General features: G+C 41.4%; 1 protein-coding gene across 8 annotated transcripts in view; it reads left to right on the forward strand.

The window, feature by feature from the left end:
• The window catches only part of LOC137348022 (cytokine-dependent hematopoietic cell linker), a 125,401-nt gene extending 109,631 nt beyond the window's left edge, over positions 1-15,770 (forward strand). For 6 of the 8 annotated variants that reach the window (XM_068013140.1, XM_068013228.1, XM_068013308.1 and 3 more), the window contains 9 exons: positions 269-406; positions 495-519; positions 768-786; positions 4,975-5,071; positions 7,900-7,928; positions 8,173-8,264; positions 9,406-9,483; positions 9,771-9,926; positions 15,261-15,770. In XM_068013140.1, the coding sequence (XP_067869241.1) occupies positions 269-406; positions 495-519; positions 768-786; positions 4,975-5,071; positions 7,900-7,928; positions 8,173-8,264; positions 9,406-9,483; positions 9,771-9,926; positions 15,261-15,389 (763 nt within the window). In that variant the 3' untranslated portion in view covers positions 15,390-15,770. The remainder of the gene's footprint in view (positions 1-268; positions 407-494; positions 520-767; positions 787-4,974; positions 5,072-7,899; positions 7,929-8,172; positions 8,265-9,405; positions 9,484-9,770; positions 9,927-15,260) is intronic. The other 2 variants (XM_068013479.1, XM_068013566.1) reach the window with 1 other exon arrangement.
• Positions 15,771-22,745: the final 6,975 nt, after the last annotated feature.

The raw sequence follows: 22,745 nt of genomic DNA on the forward strand, positions 1-22,745 counted from the left end.
TGTTGAGAAAGAAACTTTGTAATGGTGGATCACCAATTTTGAAGCAATATCATGTGGGAAATTGCATTATGCTTTGATTTCCATAGAAATGTTCTAGAGGTGCAGGAGCCAAAAGCAGTTTGTTATTACTGCCCATTTGAATGTTTCTTCAGACATAACATTTCCTTTCAATACCATTTTCAGTTTACAAGTTACCAGTTACAAGTTATGATGAAACATCTATGACTGTTAGTGATTTTTCTCAGTGAATTGTTTTGCACAATTCTAGGCCTCCTAAGAGTACACCCAAAGAATTCAAACAACTTCCTCCTGAACCAAGCCACACACATAATAGTTTCTCAGGACCTGACAACCTCCCACACTCCATAAACAAGCCATTAATAACACAGCCTGAAAATAACATTGGGTGAGTTGAATCAAATACTCTACAATGATAGTAGCACTATAGCAATACAATTGTTCAACATGTCAGTTAACCTTTATTTTCCTTTCAGATTACGGAGGAGCAAACAAAATGAGGTCTGTATATTATTCAGAAATCCTTTTCATTTTCTTACATTTTTGCAAAGCAACTTTGTCAGGAAAACATTGTTGTTTGTTTTCTTCAGCTTTTGAATTGAGGATTTGCTCTTTCAACTTAATAAAAGCTTTTGGAGATTCTTTCTTTTAATATTTGCACTTAAATGAAAATAATGGTTTAAAGTTTTGTGAAACTGAATGTTTGAAATCCAATATTATTACCTCTTTTTTTCCCCCCCCCCTGACAGGCAATCATACCAAGGAATGGTAGGTACATTGCAAATAAAGATAAACATTTGAGTGTTGGAAAATGTATGCAAAACATGTGACAAAATATTTTATTTTCTAAAAAAACTCACAAACGTACATCCTTCAACAAAAGCATAAAGGATGTACACCCTACACAATAAAGATCAGAGTTTTTTAATTATATTCATCCGGTATGTGTTGAAGAAGTTAAATTAAATTGTATGCACTGATATAGAAAGGATACTTCATGAAGGTTTCAATTTAGATTTACATTTCTTCCAAACCACAAGCTGATGAATGCCTGCCTGTGAAACAAGAGGGTTGATTTTGTATTCCAATCTTACAGGGAAATCATAGGAATGCAGTCTATGATTTGCTGGTCATTCATTATAAACAAATGGGACTGCTAGATTACAAAATGAATAGAACAAAAGGACATAAGAATTAGGAGCAGAAGTAGACAATATGTTTCCTCGAGCCTGCTGCACCATTTAATAAGATTTTGGCTGATCCATGACCTCAACTCCACTTTTCTGCCAGATCTCCATATCCCTTGATTCTCTTAGAGTCCAAAAATCTTTCAATCTCAGCCTCGAATATACTCATTGATTGAGCTTCCACAGCTTTCTGGGGCAGAGAATTTCAAAGATTCACTATCCTCTGAGTCAAGAAATTTCTCCTCCTCTCAGGCTGAAATGGCTGTCCCTTTATCCTGAGGCTCTGCTCTCTCTCCAAGGCAAGTATGTCCTTTCTTAGGTATGAAGTACACAGCACATCAGGTGTGGTCTCACCAAAGCCCTGTACAATTGCAGCAAGACTTCCTTACCATTCCAACACCCTTGCAATAAAGGTCAACAAACCATTTGCCTTTGTAATTGCTTGCTGTACCTGTATGTTAACTTATTGTGTTTCTTGTACAAGGACATCCAAATCCTTCTGAACATCAACATTTAATAGTTTCTCACCATTTAAAAAATACTGGGGGAGAAATTCACTCACATATTGCTGCTTCTAGCATCAATGAAGAAAGCCACATGCACACCACTCTGGCAGTGGCCCACAGCGCTGCTAGCCACAGGGAATCAACAGAAGTCTGGATTCTAGCGGCGCTATGTGAATGAATTTCTCCCCAATCAGTTTTTTGATTCTTCCTACTAAAGTGAATAACCTCATATTTTCTCCATCAATCACCTTCTTGCCCACTCACTTAACCTATCTCTATTCCTTTTCAGACTCTTTGGGCTGGATTTTGTTCTTCCCCATGCGTCAGCTTCTGTGGCGGGGAGGTGGGGGGGGGCTGGAATATGAGTCCAGCAACAGCCCGCCACGGGCCTCGACGCTGGGAGAGCCCAGCCTGATCCACCCGGTGGCAGTAAGGCTCCATGGCAGCGCCCCTGCCGCTGGGGGATGGGACTCAGTTTAAATATTCAAATGAACGAAATTATTAAATTTAAATAGACTTACCCGCGATCTTGAGGGCCTGCCGTGATCTTCAGTGTGGTGGCTGGCACTCCCGCGCCTTCAGATCCCCAGGGAAATGTGGCACCGCACTGCTGCAGAGGGGGGAGGAGGTTGGTTTTTCAGTGCAGGTGGATGGGGGTGAAACGGGGTCAAAAAAACATAATAGGTGTTGGGGGTGGTGAGAAGAGTTGAACCTTAAACTTTGTGCAGTTTGTGGGGGGGCAAGGTCAGATGTAAAAGGTAAGTGTTTTGGGGGGAAGGGAAAATAGGTAATTTAATTGTTATGGAGGGGGTGGGAAAGGGGCATTATAAATTTATATAATTTTGGGAGATTACCTCTTTAAAAATTTAAATGAGCCGGCAAGGTTGGGTGCCCTTTAAAAATGACGCCATTTCTGGGGACAGACAGCCCGCCCCCTCCACTTGTTTTGGGGGGCGGGGGGGACTGGCCGCCCTGGCTATTTAAATGAGCTGCTGCTTGGGAGATTGTGGTGGCTCTTTGGTGTGCAGCCCACACAGGCAGGCCACCATTTTTTGAGCTCGGGGGCTCTTACAATCCAGCCCTTTGTGTCCTCCTCACAGCTTAAATTCCCACCTAGCTTTGTATCATCAACAAACGTAAATACATTGCACTTGGTCCTTTCATCTAAGCCATTGATATAGAGCTGAGGCCCCAGCACTGATCCTTGTGGCACTCCATTAATAACAGCCTGCCAACCTGAAAATGACCCGTTTAAGCCTACTTTCTGTTTTCTATTCTTTTAACTAATCTACAATCCATGCTAATATATTACCTCCAGGCCCATGAGCACTTTTCTTGTGCAACAACCTTTCATGTGGCAGCTTATGGAATGCCTTTTGAAAATACACATATACTATATCTACTGGTTCCCCTTTATCCATCCTGCTAGTTACAAGCTTAAAAAACTCTAATAGATTTGTCAAACATGTTTTCCCTTTCATAAAAACATGTTGACTCTGCTGAATCATGTTATGATTTTCTAAGTACAAGCATAGTGTTTGGTTTTAAAAGCAGAATGATAGGTATTTATTTTCATGTTGTTTTTGGCTTACAGGCAAAAACCAATGTGTATCATAGCATCAGTAATGCTAAAATACAGCACCCTTGGTATAATAAACACCATTGGTAGCAGTATCATATAGGAGCAACATGCTGTTTTAACAAGTTCAATGCACCATTTATTTAAGAAAAATATGTGGTGTATATATAATCTGTGTTACCAGACAAGTAAATAGCAGCTCATCAGCAGCAAAGATTTGCCTTGTTTGTCAGCTCCTGTGCTTTAATAGACCTATAACATAACCAGTTTATAGCATGAATCCTAATGCAGCTACATGCTGCAGAGATAGATGAAAGCATGTTACTGTGTGAGCTTTATTTCCCCCACAAATGGAAACATATAAATGTTAAAAATCACTCCCTCAATCACCACGCCTAACCCAAAATCAGTTTTTTTTACATTTTGTTAGGAAACAGAGCAAGTGTTGTGAATTGCTCCACCTAGTGGCCCCCTGGAGAACTTCAAAACTTATCAACTTTGCAAAGAATTACTGTGCATATTGGATGAGGACAGGGTTAGGCTCAGCTGCAATGCCCTCATAGTCACATAGCCTACAGCCATCCATTGTCCATACTCACACATTAATAATGTGATGGTGGCTGTGGAACTGTTCAACATGTTCAGGAAAAGACAGGGGAAATTGCAGAAAAATAAAATTATTATACATGTTGCATAAAGGATAGACTGGGCAACAAATGTTGGGGCGTGAGTTTATAGATTGTGATTCCAGAAATGCAAGTTCCTGTTCAATGCCAAAGTGCCAAATGAAATGTTGAATAAAGGCAAGGCACCCTCCAACCAAGAAGAAAGCAGAATTTTAAGATAGGTCATACTGCACCACACTCAGTTTAATATTAATAGCTTACTAAAAAACAAAATGAGCACTGAACTGGGAGCAGTCCGCCAGCTGCCCACTTTTTGGTGGAAGAATGGTACAGTCAGATGGCCGGCAGCTCAGCAGTATCAGCAGTGCCACAGAGAGCGGTGGCCACTGTTGGTACTGCAGAGGCCTTGGACCCAGGCCCAGCAGTGGAACCCCAGAACAGAGGTAGGTGAGGCAGGGTCGCCGGGCTCAGTCTGGAAGGCCCCGGCGAGGTGGGGTGGGGGTGTGGTCTTTCAGTCCAGGGGGAGGGGCGTCACAGGGAGTAAAGATGGTCCTGGTGGGGGTACTCCATGGGCTACAAATTGCCCACAGAGGAGGGACCCCTCCCCCACAAGCCCGCAGGGAGGGCACCTCATTTTATAAGGCGTCCTCCCCGCGTGACAGAGGCCCCAACCCCCCCCCCTCCCCAACTGCTGGTAAGGTCCCAGTGGCGGTGGGCAGAGATCCTTAATTGGCCGTTAATAGGCCATTTCAGTGCCTCAGTTGGCCTCTGGAAAGGAAGGCTGTTGCGGCCTATCCCATCCCCGGGAAGATCGCTGGGCGACGGGAAGGCGATGGGCCCTCCATCGCCCCTCTGCCCTCCACTCGCCAACCCCCACGATTCTCCGTGCCCCCCCCCCCCACCATCTCCGATCCCACCTCAGGGGGTGGGTGTGTAAAATCCCAGCCAACATGCAACGCAGCTTGGAACACCAGTAATAAATACAGACTTTAATGAACAAATTGCGGATGTAACGGTCACAATTTTTAAGTCTATTACTTTAAAATACTCTTCTCTAGGTGCTGATTTCCGAAGTCCAGATGACATTATTCCACCAGTGAGACAACAACATTCATTGCCATTTAGACCTATTTCCAAAAGCCTGCCACAAGCAAGGTACAATTAAACGTTTTACAGCTAGCCTGTTTCTGACTGGAAGGTATTTTGTCGATCTAGGGTAGAATTTGATATATGTTATGCTTGTTTTTCTGGCGTAAAACAGGTATGAAGCATACCAATTTAGCAGTGGGCCAGTCTATGCCCAGTCTGTGCAGGCATTGGTCTGACTGCTAAATTTTTTCAGACAGGTTGAATTGGTCGGCCCCTGCAGCTGCCAATGAAAAGTAAGTTAAAAAAGAAAAGCTCTTAACAAATATGGCCCTTTGGAGCCAGGAAGAGCAGGAGTGCTGAGAGTGCACACTGATAACAGCACAGTGAGATAAACAGGGCATCTGGGACCTGAGTGAACAGGGCAACCAACAGGGCATCTCCTTAACCAATCAGATCAAAGGATTCTGAAATTAACAGCTCAATGACTGAGTAGGAGGTTGAATTAGAGTGGGTGAACTGAATGTCAAATCAAGTAGACAAAGAGAAATAAAGAGAGGAAAGAAAGATTGGATTAAGCTAGAGAGAGAAAAAGGAAATCAACAATAAAATTTTAAATTTAGCATTCTTAAGATCTCTGACAACAATTAAAACCTGAAGGGATGAGTCTCCACACTTGTAATCATTAATTTTCAGTGCCAGAGAGGTTGGATGGCCACCATTAACACTTATTACATCATTAAAAGGATAGTTAGACTGAAATGGACAAGACTTAGCTGACTGTGGCTAGATTAATTCATATTTACAAAGCCAATGCAGCAACTTCATGCCACTCAACATATTTTACTGGTGAGCCAAATAGCTAGATGCAATTTTCACAAAGCTGATGGCATAGCAGCGCAACTTGGACAGCAAATTTTGGATATTTTAGGTGCATATCTGCCCTTCGCCTGATGTTTCAGTACCATTTGTGCATAAATAATGGAAAGTGAACATAAGAACATAAGAAATGGGAGCTGGAGTAAATCATTCTGTTCTTCAAGTCTCCTCCGCTATTCAAGAAATCGTGGCTGATTTCCTCCCTCAACTCCATCTTCCTATCCCCATATCCCTAAATTCCCCAAAAATCTATTGAACTCTATCTTGAATATACTCAATGACTGAGCAGCTCTCTGGGGTAGAGAATTCTAAAGATATGCCTTTGTGAATCAGTTGGTAGCACACTTGCCTCTACATTACAAACTTCCAGTTTCAAGTCCCACTCCAGTACTTGAGCATAAAAAGCAAGACACTCCAGTGCAGTAATGAGGGAGTGCTGCACTGTTAGAGGTGCTGGCTTTTGGGCAAGATGTAAAAACGCAGCCCCATCTGCCCCCTCAGGTGGATGTAAAAATTCCCATGGCACTGTTGTGAAGAAGAACAGGGGAGTTATCCCTGGGGCTGAATTTTACCCTCGACAGACGGGAAAATTTAGTGGCGAACCCACCTCTGCCTGGCCTGGGGATCTGAACTGCATTTTGTGGTCCCCAGGCCCTTAATTGGTCTGAGGCGGGACTTCCACCTCATTGAAGCAGTAAGTCCCGCCTAATGGAGCTGCCAGCCAATTGGCCGGCAGCTGTCTGTCCCAGCAGCGCCACCGGGACTGGTGGCCACTGCTGGGACTGCAATTCAGCTGTAGACAGAAGATGTCGGGAAGCCCCGGAGAACCGGTATGTTTTTGGGGCCTCGCCGGGGTCAGTCGGTTGGGCCCCGGCAAAGCAAGGGTGGTTGATTGGGGGGACGGGGGCATGTTGGGGGTGGTTGGGGCATCGGGGGTGGCCCTCCGTCGGGCACAGGGTGCCTGATCATGAGGGCCCCACCCCCCACCCCCAGGCCGCCTGCGTTTGTCAGGCAGCTTCTCTCAGGCCTGGGCTGCCTGACCAGCCAAGGGTAAAATCCCCGTGGCGGTGAGCAGAGGCCACTTAAGGGCCTTGATTGGCCTGGGGCGGACGGGCCTTTTTTCGCCGCTGCCGCCCTGCATAAAGTGGCGGCGGAGGTGGGAGTGAGTTGGGAAGGGCCCACCAAGCCTCCCGCTCCATCTTACGCCTCACCCCCCCCACACCCCCGCCACCTTCTAACTCTTTGGGGGGGTGTAAAATTCAGCCCTTGGTGTCCTGGCCAATATTTAACCCTCATACAACATCATAAAAATAGATTAGCTGGTCATTATCACATTGCTGTTAGTGGGAGCTTGCTATGTGCAAATTGGCTGCTGCATTTCCTACATTACTACCCTTCAAAAGTACTTCATTAATTTAAAGTTCTTTGAGATGTCCAGTGGTCATGAAAGGTGCTAGATAAATGCAAGTTCTTTCTTTTGAAGAAATTTCCCCTCATCTCAGTCCTAAGTGGTTGACCCCTTATTCTCAGATTGTGACCCCATGTTCTAAATTCCCTAGCCAGGGGAAACATCCTCCCAGCATCTATCCTATCAAGCCCCTTAAGAATTTGCAATATTTCAATTAGATCACCTCTCAATTGTCTAAACTATATCGGCCTAATCTCCTCAATCATTCCTTATTGGACAAACCCCACAACCCAAGAATCAGCCCAGTGTACCGATGTTACACTCCTTCTAAGGCAAATATATCTTTCCCCTCAGGTACGGAGACCAAAACTGTACACAGTGCTTCAGGTGTAGTCTCACTAATATAATTTCTGCCATTAGCCTAACCATTATTTTGACAGCAAATTATGGTGTTAGCTGCTCCAATTAATTTCTGATACTCATTTCAGCAGTATCTACCACATAGTTAAAGACTAAGTTGGATTTATAGCAAATTTTTATAGTGAAACGGATAATTGATATAAATGATGTAAGTGATCTCCTTGGTTATAATATTTTTTTTTTATGCTAGCTCTTTGCATCAAACAACACAGATGCCAGGTATTTATCCGCCTTTGTGAATGTTAATTACTTACTGTTTATTGAATCCTATGTAGGTTTTGTAACTTATATTCAGTGTTATGAAACCCATTTTGCAGAGTTCCTTCTATGATTCTCAAGTTAATGTTAGACATAAATCCACTGCAAAGATATGAGAATTACTTTGATTTATATTATATTAATTATATTATATGAAAATTAAATTCATATCAGTGATACAAACTTTTATTTATCACATTAATAGTAAAACTATTACAAGATCTTTCCAGGAGACCAAAACCTCAGTCTAGTCCTGATCGACAAAAACGCAAACATTTTCCCAGACCTGCTGCAAAGGTATAGTAAAATATTTATATCAAATTATTAATCAACTCTTGCAATAAATGGAATCTGTAAATTTTTGTATCTCTGGGTGATATGTACTCCTAAGTACAATGGAGCAGCTAATACATGCTGTGTGTAAAGAGCTGATACTGCAGTCTGTGTAGGGTAATTAAATCCAACTGTATATGAAATTGTTTGCTGGAAGGACAAAGTGGGGAGCACGCACTTAGTTTGCCTACGTGTGCTCCTGGTGGATGAGATGCCTGTGAAGAGAATGATTTTGTCAAACTGGCTCTGCTGTGTGTACGCAGCAATGTTTTCTTTATATAAAAGTTAAATGATAGTTCTTTTAATAACTAAAGAGTAAAGGAACTGGCTAGTAGGGTACTGACGCATACAGAGCAGGAAGGTTCAACCACCACTCTGTGCTGATCTCAGCCAGGGCAAAAGTAGAGATACAGCAATTCACTTCAGTGCTCCTGGGAGGATGAGCCACCTAGGGCTCCCAGTAACAATTGCATTGTATGTGTGTGGACATGGGGGCGAGTAGAGCATCGAGTTGTACCCTCCACAGTCAAATGCCAGCCCAGCAATTGCTATATAGGCTCACAAACAAAGAACAGCAACTGGATGAAACATTGGAGGGCTGGGGTTCCTGTGTGACCAAACCCAACACAAATTGAGACCTTCAGGAGAGGAGGAGGTAATAAATACAATCATAATTAAATGACATAGTTAATGATACAGAACAATGCAGCAGAATGGAATTAAACATTCACAAAAGTGGGAATTCAGTCAAAAGTCCACTACCAGCATGCTTCAGTGTGTGTTCAAATTTGGACTGGTGTGTGACTTACTGATGTTGTGGGACTGGTTTATGCCAATACAAAGTTGAGTAAATAGTTTGGTTGGTAGCAAGGACAGTGGTGGGATGAATTTGAGGTGAATCCAACCTCAATTTTCAGCTTTTAATGTATTAGAAAGCTTGTTTCAACTGAAGCATTTGCAAGCAGGATGACAAGATACTCAGGACTGTTCACTGTTCACATCTTGCTGCTGAGTGAGAATACAGGAGCAGAAAGCAATCCTTTGAAATGTGGTATCTCATTGGTTCAAAGTATTTCCCATTATTAACATTCTGAAAATATTTCAGGATTTAGAAGGAAATATATGGTACATTGGTGCCTGTGACCGCTCTAAAGCAGAGGAGGCTTTAAGGACAAATAATAAGGTAATCAATTCTATTACATTTACAAAATAATTCCAGTGCAGTCATTTTGCTGAAAATATTTGACATATCTTCCAAAATCTAAAGATATTTTCAGAAGCTATAGAAAGTCCTCATATGTTTATACAAATATGATGTGTTTGTATTTTTGCTAAAACTTTATTCCATTGTGAAAATTATTTCTAGACACCGTATTCATAAAGTATTTGCTGAATAACCAGTCAGAGACATACACTGAGTCTACATACTCTTTTGCTGATTCAATGACAGCTTGTTTTCTCTTCACGTAGAATGGTGCTTTCCTGGTGAGAGATAGTTCTAAAGGAATCCCCGATAAGCCGTATGTGTTGGTGGTATATTACAGATGTAAAGTTTACAGCATTCAAATACGATATCTAGAAGACAGTAACCAGTATGCTTTGGGGAGTGGGCTTAGAGGACATGATGTAAGTTTTCTGCTATTTCATTGTTCCAGTCTTTTGTAGAATATAAATATATCACTTTTTCTGCCTTCAGAAGACCAAATTAATACTTTTGAAAGTTACTTCTGTATTCAAGTTCATTTTAAAGTGCATAACTCCCACATAAACCAAAATGCTGAGACAGCTGCATTTTGTTCATTGTAGTAAATGGCTTGAAACTCAAAGGGGCAGTAACAATAAGAAGTACTCTTAATAATTACATAAATTTGTGAATGTGCAAAGGAACTAAAATATTGCTCCTTTTTTTTCCTTTTTATAGATTAATTCATTTTTTAGAGGTTATTTTCTTGGGTCAATGGCCAAGCGATCCCCAAATATTGGAAAATCGAGTGGGTTGAAGTGAAGCATTTAAACAACCCCGTCCCCTTTTCCTTCCATAACGGAAGCCTGGGTCACTTCTATACTTTGGATCATGTCATTTTAATGCATAGAATTAATGTGGGAAAATGGCAGTAGTCATAATGGACTGGATTTTGTGCTGGAGGCGGGGGCTCTCAGCATCAGGCCAAAAAGGCGGGGGGGGGATCCCTGCCTCTGCCTTTTCGTGCCCCCCAGAACGATCCTCTGGTCTTTTTGAGTCAAAGTTTTAGGAGGTGGGGTCCCTGTAAAGACTTTAAAGGGATGGGGATCCTGCCTCCAAGAGCTGCCGGCCAAGCAGAAGGCCGGCAGCTCAGCAGCTTCAGCAGCGCCACTGGGAGCGGTGGCCACTGTCGGGACTGCAGAGGCCTTGGACCCAGACCCAATGCTGGAAACCCAGTAGGTGAGGTAGGGTTGCCAGAGCCAGCCTGGAAGGCCCTGTCAGAGGGTGTGGTGGGGGTGGTCATTCAGTCCAGGGGGAGGGGGTCCTGGGAGGTGGTTCCCAGTGGGGGTCCTCTGTGGGCCACAAATTGCCCATGAAGGAGAGACCACCCTGCCAAGCCCACACAGAGAGCACCTCATGTTACAAGACATCCTCCCCGCACGGCGGAGATCCCCTCTCCCTGCTGCTTGTAAGATCCCAGCGACAGCGGGAAGAGGCCCTTAATTGGTCCTTAATAGCCCACCTAAGGGCCTCAATTGGCCTCTGAGTGTGAAGGCCGTCATCGGCCTATCATGCCCCTGTGAAGATCACTGGGTGATGGGGAGGCAACGGGCCCTCAATCCACCACCTCCCTGCCACCCGACACAATACTCCATGGCACCCTGTCTCCGACCCCGCCTCAGAGGGGCCCGTAAAGTCCTGGCCAATCATCTTGATGCACATGATGGCAGTTGGTGAATTTTTTCAGAAGTAGATTTTTTCTATAGATCTACCTTTCGAAAGCATGTAAAATATGTGGAATAAATCATTAAACATGTGTACACATTTGTTAAACTAACACACATTGGGGACAGTTCAGCAAGGCAACAGAAATGAATGCACCAAATTCCTTGGAGCAAAATCGTAAAACTCCGCAGCAAAACTATATTTTATTTTGCTTTTATATATTTTAATCCCACATTTCCTTTGCAGCTCACACACAACATGTCATCCTTGACTATAAACATAATATATATAGAATCAATCTAATTCAGTTCTCACCTTTCCTTGTATGTGTGCTTCACTCTCATGTGTATATCTCCCTCTCTCTTCCTTCCCTTCTGTAAGTCACTATCACTGGGAATTTCCTCCTAGGTTCTGTTGAACTTGAGTGAAATCCTGTATGTGTGGTGTGTCCACTGTTTCTGATGATTTTTCACCAAAGTTCTGTTAGCTGATCGGAAAATGCCCAAGGAAATTCCCAGCATATCTTTGCTTTCCTTCAGTCTCTCTCTGCCTTTCCAACCCCCTTCCTTCTCCTTTGTCCTTCCATTCTCCCCTCATCCCTGCCATCTCTCTCCCTTCCTTCCCTGTTTTCTCTTCCTTTCTCTTCTTCTCTGTCCTTTTTCCTCTTCCCTTTCTCTTCTCTGATGTTCCTCCTTTTGCAGTTTTTCCCTCTTTTTTCCCTTTCTGGTTCTCTATTCGCCTCCTCATCTGGGTTATTAGTTCTCTGTCTGTCTCTATTTCCCCTTTCTGGTTTATTCTCGCCTTTTCTAGTTTGCGCTCTAATGATCCTATTTTGGTTCTCTCACCTTTTCTGGTTTATTTCATTCTTCTCCCCTCTGCCTTGTTCTCTCTGCTCTATCCCTCACCTTTGCCCTGCTTTGTTCTTTCCTCTTTCCCCTTCCTATTTCTTATTCCTTTCTCTCCTGTTTATTTCCATGGAGTGACTGCAGGATAGGAAGTACTTTGGCTCCTGAACCAGAATAAACATGATTTACCAGGCCAGGGTCACTAAAAAAGGCCAGAGAATACAACAGCAGTGGGATTGGGCCAGAGCCATTGCATACATGGGAGCACATTGCTAATTAACCTTTACCAAGTTGGACCTGATGTGAGAAAGAATCAATCAACCACAGCTGTGCCAAAGGAAGAGCTTTCTGTGACTGACTGTGACCCTGGCCTGGCAGATGCAGCCAATCAAAAAGAAAATAATAGCATCCACTTCTCCTCCCTCCTTTTCTCACCCCTATCTACCTTTGTTTATTTTTCCTCACTAAATCCTACCACTGCCTTGGACTGCAAGCAAAGTAGCACGAGCAACACTGGAAAAATGACCACAGGAAACCTCAGATTGTTGGGAAAAATATATAGTCTTGTAAACTTTCTTAAAGAATCCTGCCAGCCATTTTCATAGTTCCAATGGGCACTGGAAATCCCATAGATTAAAAAATGTCAACACCTCCTTGCATCTTTCTTGACTTGCTCTAGAGGAATGGGAATTACACTGGTAACTAGAAAGGCCAGTTAAAGTGTGTATTACAAAGTTGTGATACAGTGATTTCTGAGATACTCTCATATTTATTATGTTATTATACTGCACCAATATAGCCACAGTGCTACTGCAGCAGACTATACAATAAAGGCAATCTTAATACAAGCTGGTAGCAGTATTTATAGAGCATAGAGTAGCAGAATTTATATCGTCAATAGCTTCCATTTGGCACAGAATTCCTAATGTAGCATCAGTTATGCACAATTATTGCTGCTTTATGCCTACTTTAATTAGAAGCACCTTTTTAATATATTAGAATTGTATTAGCCAAATCTTTGCTTGCTGCCAGTGCACATATTCACAGCATAGTTCATGTGCCATACAGTTATTATTTAACAGGCAGTGATTGATATGAAACATTAGCTTTTTTTACTCATAGCTCCTCTTCCTGTGAGCAAACCACTTTATTATTGTTTTGATTCCAAGAGAAGGAAGTACAGGCCCAAAAGGGTTTTTCTGCTTCTTAAAATAAGGGCCCTGTTGTTTTTTCAATGGGTTCTAAATTTACCTCAGTATATTGACAGCAAGAAATAATTACGGGGTTGCATTTTTGTTGTCAAAACATTTTCACTGACCATTTAGTTATAAGGGCACCTATTTATATTTTCCAATTACATGGAGTCTGAATTCACCTTGGATCTCATCTTTCTTGAGTTTGCATTCAACCACTATCCTTAACAGGCGTCAAATGAGAGTATCAGATCACCAGATGACATTCACTCCAATTGCCTTGAAATCATTTTTAAAGAAGCAATATCCACCTGCTGCACGTTTGGAACAAAAGATTGAGAAACGGCTGAAGGTGTTGCTAAGGCAACAAGCTCTATGCAACAATGCATACAGTGTCTGTGAGGACTCAGATTAATAAAAAGCTCCTGAGATTGAGATGCCAATGCAGCTGCTAAATGTGTCAGCAATGATGTTCAATTTGTTTCATATAAAAACAAAATGCAATGTGGACACAGGGCATGAGCAAACAAGGTCACCACATTGAACTATTTACAATACAGGATTTTTTTTAAAATTAGCTTCGCACATACAAAATCCCCCAAACATTAAGTGTTTTCACCGACATCAGGAGGCGTGTCATTTATTCTGCTTAAATTATACAACAAAACTCAGTTGTATTTTTGAAATTAAATGTGATTGGAGTAGAGTTTCCGCTTTGGATGCAATCGACGATCCATGTGCAAATTGGGTCCAAAGTTGTACTAGTTTTGAGAAGTGTTTTTTTGGGAAGTTTCCACTCAAACTCATTTGCATATCAGAATGTAAAATCAGCCACGAACCAGCACAGTTGGACAGTGTTTTATAATGTAAATTTTTGCTTTAAAAATATTTCTTGATGTATTTAAGATTGGTAATAGTGCACTTCGATTAATGCAGCTCAAAATGGGATAATCACAAAAGATATGCATTTTAATCTGAGTTTTCAGTTGACTACCTGTGAGTAACCAGATTTTAAATAACTGAAAATGACTTTTAAAAAAAACTATACAGAACCATTTACTAGTTATGTTAATGTACAGTGGTCAGTTTCATAATTTATGTAGAAAAATATATTCAAGAAAAAAAGCAGCTTTATTTTAAGTGTCCTTAAAGGCATGCAATCATGTGCAATTAGCTGAAACTCACAATGAAGATTAATTTGATCTGGGGGCGTGGCCATTTCGTGAGTGGGGAGACTTCCAGCATGATGGATTTTAAACTAGCACAAACTCGAATTACACTGGACATAATTTGTGCTTGGAATCCTGTGATCTTTTGTGTTGGTTTCACCAATTTGGGGCAAATTGTGTTGATAAAACCCATGCAACTGAGCAGAAACTCCAAGCCAATTTGATTTGAAATGTTTATTTAAATCAGCAGTTATAAGTACTTAGGGAATTACAACTCATCAATACTCCTTTGCCAGCACCAACCAAAACTGTGACTTCTACCACCTAGAAGATCAAGGGCAGCAGGCACATGGGAACACCATCATCTGCAAGTTCCCCTCCAAGTCACACACCATCCTGACTGGGAACTATATCATGTTCCTTCACTGTTGCTGGGTCAAAATCCTGGAACCCCTTCCCTAACAGCACTGTGGGTGTGCCTGCACCACATGCACTGCATTGGTGCAAGAAGATGGCTCACCACCACCTTCTCAAGGGCAACTCAAGATGGACAACGAATGTTGGCCTTGCCACAATTCTCACATCCTATGAACTAGTAAAAAAACTTTTTTTAATCAGAACAGTGTTGTACTGATATCAAATTCTTGTCTTTACTCAGCAAACCTTTGACATAAAATCATTTCCTTGTTTTCAAATAATCAATTTAGCAGCCACCTTCCAGTCTTCACAATTTGAGGAAGGTTTAGGAGAAAATTGTAAGTGAACCCAAAAGTATTATGCTTCTCTAGTTGGGATCTTGCATTACATTTTGATACTAACCGTGTTTAATTCTCCCCCCTCCACAGATGTTTGATTCAGTGTCTGATATGATAGAAATCCACAGAAATATTCCTTTGCGATTAATCGATCGAAGAGATCAATCAGGAAGCCAAATGGAACAATGCACCCTAACCGTTCCAGTGACACAGCTTTGACAGATTGATAGTGCTACATGTTAATGACTTTTATGCTCACATATCTACATTGTATACCTAAAACTGCACTAATTTATTTTTAATGTAAATATATACATGCTAAAAATTCTTTCTATGGTACTTTTCTAACAACTTCTAAAAATAACATGTTCAGATGATGGTACGGTTTGTTGTCATTTAAGTTAACTACATTAATAGAGGAAAATATATTTGAAATTAAAGGAATTGTGCTATTATACTTTTCTTTTAAAATGTAGAACTACAACTTTCAGCTGTTTCTATTGATCATATTATTTTACTTGGGACAAATGACTGTTATGTGTATGTTTCTTTGTGAATGTACATTCATCACTTTCATGGCAATGGTAAAATTGAGAAATTCAACTTGCTATCTGAGAAAACTTGACTTATTTACTCACATTAGCATGGTTGAGGCTGAAAATAATAGTCCATAAACATGACTAATGTCAAAAACATAATGGAATAATCTAGCAAAGGTACCAAGTGATATGATTCATTACATGGTGAGAAGATGTCACTCACTATTTGTGATTATATATAGAAATAATCATAGAACTAACGACTATGCAACCAGTTTATAAACAATACTTACCAAATACATCCCTAACTATAAGGTCTGAAAAGCAGGATGCATGATATGCCAAAGTAAGTGTCAAGACACACCTAGCTGGGACCTCCAACACTGGCAACTAAATTTAATGGGCCCAATGGGGACAGATGCCTGTGCTACTAGGGTGCATCACAGGAACCTACCTATCAGTCCTGACTGGAAATACCAGCTTTGAGTTCCAGGAATATTGGGCAGGTATTCTAATTGGCAGAATGTGACTAGTGGTGTCCCATAGGGATCTATACTGGGGCCACAACTATTCACTGTATTCATTAACGACTTAGATGATGGGATAGAAAGCCACATGTACAAATTTTCCAATGATACAAAAATAGGCAGTATTGTAAGCAATGTAGATGGAGATGTAAAATTACAAAGAGACATTAAGGGCTGAATTTTACAGACTCCCCGATGTCGGGGTTCGTGGCGGGGAGGGTGGAAAATGCCTCGGGGAGAGGGCAGCCACACACCCCAATGCTGGGAGGGCCCGGCCCGATATTGCTGGTGGCGGCAAGGCCTCGTGGCGCCACCCACCCACCACCCCCCACCCCCCCCACCACTCAGCGATGGGACCTCCATTAACATATTTAAATACATTTCAATTAATGAATTAATCATACCTGCGCCGCCGCCGTCCATCCCACTGCCATCTATCGGCCGCAGGCTGGCAATCCCACCCTTCGGATCCCCATCCAGGGAAATTAGGCGGAACACTTGGGGGGAGGAGGTAAGTTTATCAGTGCGGGGGTGGTGGGGCGGAACGGGGTCAAAGTAACATCATTGGTGTAGGGGATGGTGGGAATGGTTTGAGGTGAAAGTTTATGCACTTTGTGGTGGGTAGGTCAGGTGGACAAGGTAAGTGCGGGGAGAGGGCAAGTAATTAATTTTATGGTTATTGGGGGTGGAAGAGGGCAAAGTAAATGTATTTGTTTTATTCACTGCATCTTTAAATATGTAAATTTAGTATTGCTGAAAAAAGAGACATGTTGTCGAAGCCTTTCATCTTGCACTCATCAGGACTACTCGCAAGAGTACCAATGGAAGGGAAAGCAACCACTTTATACTGTATGTGCTGATTGGTTGCCAAGTGAACTCTGATTGGTAGAGGTGTTGCCGTGGAGAATCCGCCAGTTTATGGTGACTGACAGTTAACTGTCAAGCTTGACTTGAAATTTAAACCAGGCAGCTTGACTCTGATTGGTCAAGGCATTGACCTGAGGAATGAACCAGCGAATGGTTGTCACTTCTCTGTGATTCCACGATTGGACAATATTTGCTAAATAATCCTCAGTGTGCTAAGAATTACGCTTGACAACCAATTTAAGATTGTCAGTAGGGCTCACAGAGTGGCACATTTGCGAGCACTGGAAGCTACATATATTAATACACAGGGCCCTGTTCTTTGCAGACTGGAAGAACAAGTACACACATTGTGCCTGTTTCAGCTAAACAAACTAAGTGACATAGTGATATAGTTCTGAAACTAGGATCTTAAATCTGAACAAAGGAAACTGTGAAGGTATGAGGCGCAAGTTAGTTATGGTGGATTGGGAAATATACTAAAAGATTTGATGGTAGGCAGGCAATGGCTAGTATTTAAAGAAGTATTACATGGTCTACACAAATATACATTCCTCTAAGACACAAAAACCCAACAAGAAAGATGAATCAACTGTGGCTAACAAAAGAAGTTAAAGATTGCATTAGATCAAAGGAAGTGGCTTGTAAGGTTGCCAGAAAAAGTGGTAAGCCTGAGGATTGGGAGCAATTTAGAATCCAATAAAGTAAGACCAAGAAACTGATAAAGAAAGGGAAAAGAGAATATGAACGCAAGGTGGTGAGAAACATAAAGGCGGACTGTAAAAGCTTCTTTAGGTATGTGAAAGGGAAAGATTAGTAAAGACAAATGTGGGTCCATCACAAGCGGAAAAAGGAGAATTTATAATAGAGAATAGGGAATTGGTGGAGGAAGATACACAAAATCTCCCAGAAATAATAGGGAACCAAGGGACTTGTGAAAATGAGGAACTGAAAGAAATTACTATTAATAAAGAGGTAGTACTTGAAAAATTAACTGGATTGAAGGTTGATAAATCCCCTGGACCAGATGCGCTAACACCCCAGAGTGTTGAAGGAGGTGGCTATGGAGATAGTGGATGCATAGGTGGTTATCTTTCAAAATTCTATAGATTCTGGAAAGGTTCCTGCAGACTGGAAAGTAGCAAATGTAACCCCACTATTAAGGAAAGAAGGAAGAGGGATAACAGGGAACTACAGACCTGTTAGTTTGATGTCAGCAGTAGGGAAAATATTAGACTCTATTATAAAGGATGTGATAACTAGACACCTAGAAAATAATGATATGACTGGGCAGAGTCAACATGGATTTATGAAAGGAAAATCACGTTTGACAAACCTGTTGGAGTTTTTTGAGGATGTTACTTGTAGCATAGATAAAGGAGAATGAGTGGATGTGGTATATTTGGATTTTTAGAAGGCTGTTGATAAGGTCCCACACAGAAAGTTAGTAAACGCAATTAGAACACCTGGGATTTGGGGTAATATACTGGTATGGATTGAGAATTGGTTAACAGACTGAAAACAGAGAGTAGGAATAAATGGGTCATTCTCAGAATGGCAAGCTGTTACTAGTGGGGTACCACAAGGATCAGTGCTTGGGCCACAGCTGTTCACAATCTATATAAATGATTTGGATGTGGGAACCTAATGTAATGTTTCCAAATTTGCTGATGACACAAAACTCGGTAGGAATGTAAGTTGTGAGGAGAATGCAAGGAGGCTTCAAGGGGACTTGGACAGGCTAAGTAAATGGGCAGGAACATGGTAGATGGAATATAATGCGAATAAATGTGAAGTTATCCACTTTGGTCAAAAAAACAGAAAGACAAAGTATTTGCAAATGGTGAGAGGTGGGGAAATGTTGATATCCAAAGGGACGAGGGTGTTTTTGTTCATAAGTCATTAAAATCTAGATGCAGCTAAGATGTTTCCCCTGGTTGGGGAATCTTGAACCAGGGGACACAATTTGAAAATAAGGGGGAAGCCACTTAGGACAGAGATGAGGAGAATTTCTTTACTCAGAGGGTTGTGAATTGTTGGAATTCTCTACCCCAGAGGCCTGTGGAAGCTCAGTCATTGAGTATGTTTAAAACAGAGATTGGCTGATTTCTAAATACAAATGACATAAAAGGATATGAGGATAGTGTGGGAAAAAGACATTGAAGTGAAGATCAGCCATGATCATATTGAATGGCGGGGCAGGCTCCATGGACTGAATGGCCTACTCCTGCTCCTGTGTTCCTATGATTTGATAGGGGTGTTGAAAATCATAAGGGGCGTGAACGGAGTAGGTAGGGAGAAATTGTTCCCAATGGGGGAAGGACGGAGAACCAGAGGACACCGATTTAAGGTGATTAGCAAAAGAAGCAACGGCAACATGAGGAAAAACCTTTTTACGCAGTGAGTGATTAGGATCTGAAATTCACTGCCTAAGAGTGTGGTGGACGCAGATTCAATTGTGGCTTTCAAAAAAGAATTGGATAATTATCTGAAGAGAAAAAAATTGCGGGATTACAGGAAAAAGGCAGGGTGTGGGACTAGGTGAGTTGAATTGCAGAGAGCTGGCACAGACACAATGGGCCAAGTGGCTTCCTTCTGTGCCGAGAACAAGGACTTGGGCTCCCTGGTGGCTTAGCATGCTTTCCTCCATGAGTAGCTAAAACTGACGGTCCTAGGTTCAATCCTTGATCCTATGCTGAGTTAGTTGACCTCAGCCAAAATAGTAGCAGGGGAGCAATAATTGGCCTCAGTACCTCTGGATAAAAGATCCAAAACCATTCAAAGTTCCTGCTCCTGATTACTTTCCTGCTGGAAGTGCATGCAGGTGGAAGTTGCTTGAGGACAAAATCTGACTCAGCTTTGAAGCTCAAATAACTTGCTACTGTTCACCCATGAATAATGGCCACCAGGATACAGTACTGGAAGGTGATTTTGCTGTGTATTATGTAAATCATTTAGACTAAGACATATCTAAATTATGGTTCAAAACATTATTAGTTTCCAAACAAAATCCAGATATAGTATTGATGGAAATACACTGAACTGGAATTTGCTGATAAACGAACTGTCTGAATCACACAAGCTGTTATTGATGTGTAAATTTGCCAGAAATTTGTGATGACAAAGAGTTGCACCATGAATTACAAATTGCCACAAATGCTGGACAATCTGTACCATTCCACTGTTGGCCTCCCCAAAACAGCAACATGCCTTTAACCTCCACGTGAGTTTCATGACGTTGCTATATTTACACTTTAATTGCCCATTAAACTCACCACAAAAAACTAAGTCTAGTAATTATTAGTGTAAATACTTTTAACAACGTGGTAATTCTTAATAACTTCCAATCAACTCTCTGCCTCCGAGAGTAATAATTTAAACTGTGGCACATCATTCTTTCAGGTAGTGAATTGTTGGCGATTTCAAAAATGTCAAAGTGATCTTTTTTGCATGCTTTTACTTTTCCTTTCTGCCTCTTTTCTCTCTCTTGATCTAATATTTCTTTCCCTCTGTATCTCTGATTTTACATTGAATTCTGAATATCTGCCACTCCAATTTACCCTCCTTCTTAGTCCTTCTTGCTTCTTTCTCAATCCTTTAACCTTGTTGGTTGAGGAGATACACTGTTGTTCTGGTCATTCACTAAGATCCCAGACGCACCATTACTCTCACCTCGCCACTATCAGTTCGCACTTGCAGCAACTTTGTTGGTAAAACATTTTTCAGCTGACTGGTGCCAGAAAAGGTCCAACAGGAAACTTGTGAGATGCCCTGCTCCAGCAAATTCTGGGCCATTGTTTAAATCACATTTATGATTTTCATATAAACTAATTCTTACAAAAGTCAACCAAGTGATGAAGCAAGTCCTATGAATTGCAGTAACCCTGTTAATTCTCATTTCTTCTTGGTCCCACAATCTGGTGCTGCCAGCAGAGAGCAGCATTTACAAGGAGTGTCAGTTTGTGGCATCACCCTTTTATATATGGCCTAGTTTCTGTAATCAAAACACTTCATATTTAATCCAGTACAGCCTGAGTTGTCAATGACAGCTCTGTTATAGCAAAGCAATGAAAGACATGTCATGGCTAATCAAACCACGGTAAGTGTAAGATCTGCTGAGAAATGTGCATGTAAGAACATTGGGCAATGTCCTCCATAAGCAATAGATTGCCAACCTACACTGTGAGGTTGCATATGAAGAATGGTCACTAGGGGAAGGTGATGGAGAACTGTCAGTGTCCGTAGAAGTGTATCCTGCACCTACAAGGTGGGTGAGAAATAAGGGATACAGAAAGAGAGAGAGAGGAAAGAGGGAGAAGAAATGAAAACTGAAAAAGAAACAAAATGAGAACATGAGGGAGACAGAGAACAGAAGAAAGCAAGAAAGCAAAAAAGTGCATTTATATAGTGCCTTTCATGACCTCAGGACATCTCAAAGTATTTTACAACCAATGAACTACTTTTAAAATGTAGTCATTGTTGTAATGTAGTAAATGCGACAGCCAATTTCACACACAGCAAGGTCCCACAAATAGCAGTGAGATAATGACTACATAATTTGCTTTAGTGATGTTAGTTGAGGGATAAATATCTGCCAGGATGCTGGACAGAACTGCCCTGCTCCTCTTGGAATAGGGTTGTTGGATCTTTTATGTCCACCGGAGAAGGCAGGTGGGCCCTCAGTTTAGCATCTCATTCAAAAGACGACCTTGGAGAGAAAATTTCAATCTTGCATATTCCGCAGCATACTATACATTATTAAGGAGTGGAATTAATCTATACATTAGAATTTCCACACATGTTAAATGTTCATTAGGCTTAGCAATTTTATAAGCAAACATTATCAAAGCTCTTAAAAACTGTTCATGGGAATAAATTGATTTGACGTATTAATTAACAGACAATTGCATTAAGGTTTTTTTGTCTTCTAATGGCTTCTTAAGGAGCATTTAACAAGAAAGTAAAAATTTATGCTTGCTTGATTTCAAATGCATATCACATCATTGAAGGCCTACACAACAGATGATGTCAAGATAGCAGCGTGAGCTGGCTGAGGTCTACCATGCAGAAGATCAGAAGACATTGAGAGGAGAGACTCAAATCTCTCAATACACACAGCAACATTGCTGCATCAAAAATCCCACTTTGCTAAACATGTTGGAGGATGAAGCTGTGCACCAGGAAGGTCAGGACAAACCAGGACCACCAGGATTGTGCTACATGAGAATATAAGAAAAAGGAGCTTGAGTAGGCCATTTGGGCCCTCAAACCTCCCCAGCCATTCAATAAGATCATGGCTGATCTACTTCAAATCTACCTTCTTGCACTATCCCCATATCTCTTAATTTCCTTAGTACCCAAAAATCTATTGACGCCTTCTTGAATGTCCTTAATGACTGAGCATCCATAACTCTCTGTGGAGTGGAAAATTCCAAAAGATTCATAATGTTTTGAGTGAAGAAATTTCTCCTCATCTCAGTCTGAAATACCCCAGGCAGCAATGTCTACGACTAATAACAAAACTACAAAAACTTATATAGCAGCTTTAATATAATAAAATGTCCCAAGACACTTCACCGGAGCATTATAAAACAAATTTGTCACTTAAGGAGATATTAGGGAAAATAATCAAAAGCTTGTTCAAA

This window comes from Heterodontus francisci, chromosome 1 (genome assembly GCF_036365525.1).
Source record: "Heterodontus francisci isolate sHetFra1 chromosome 1, sHetFra1.hap1, whole genome shotgun sequence".
NCBI lineage: Eukaryota > Metazoa > Chordata > Chondrichthyes > Heterodontiformes > Heterodontidae > Heterodontus > Heterodontus francisci.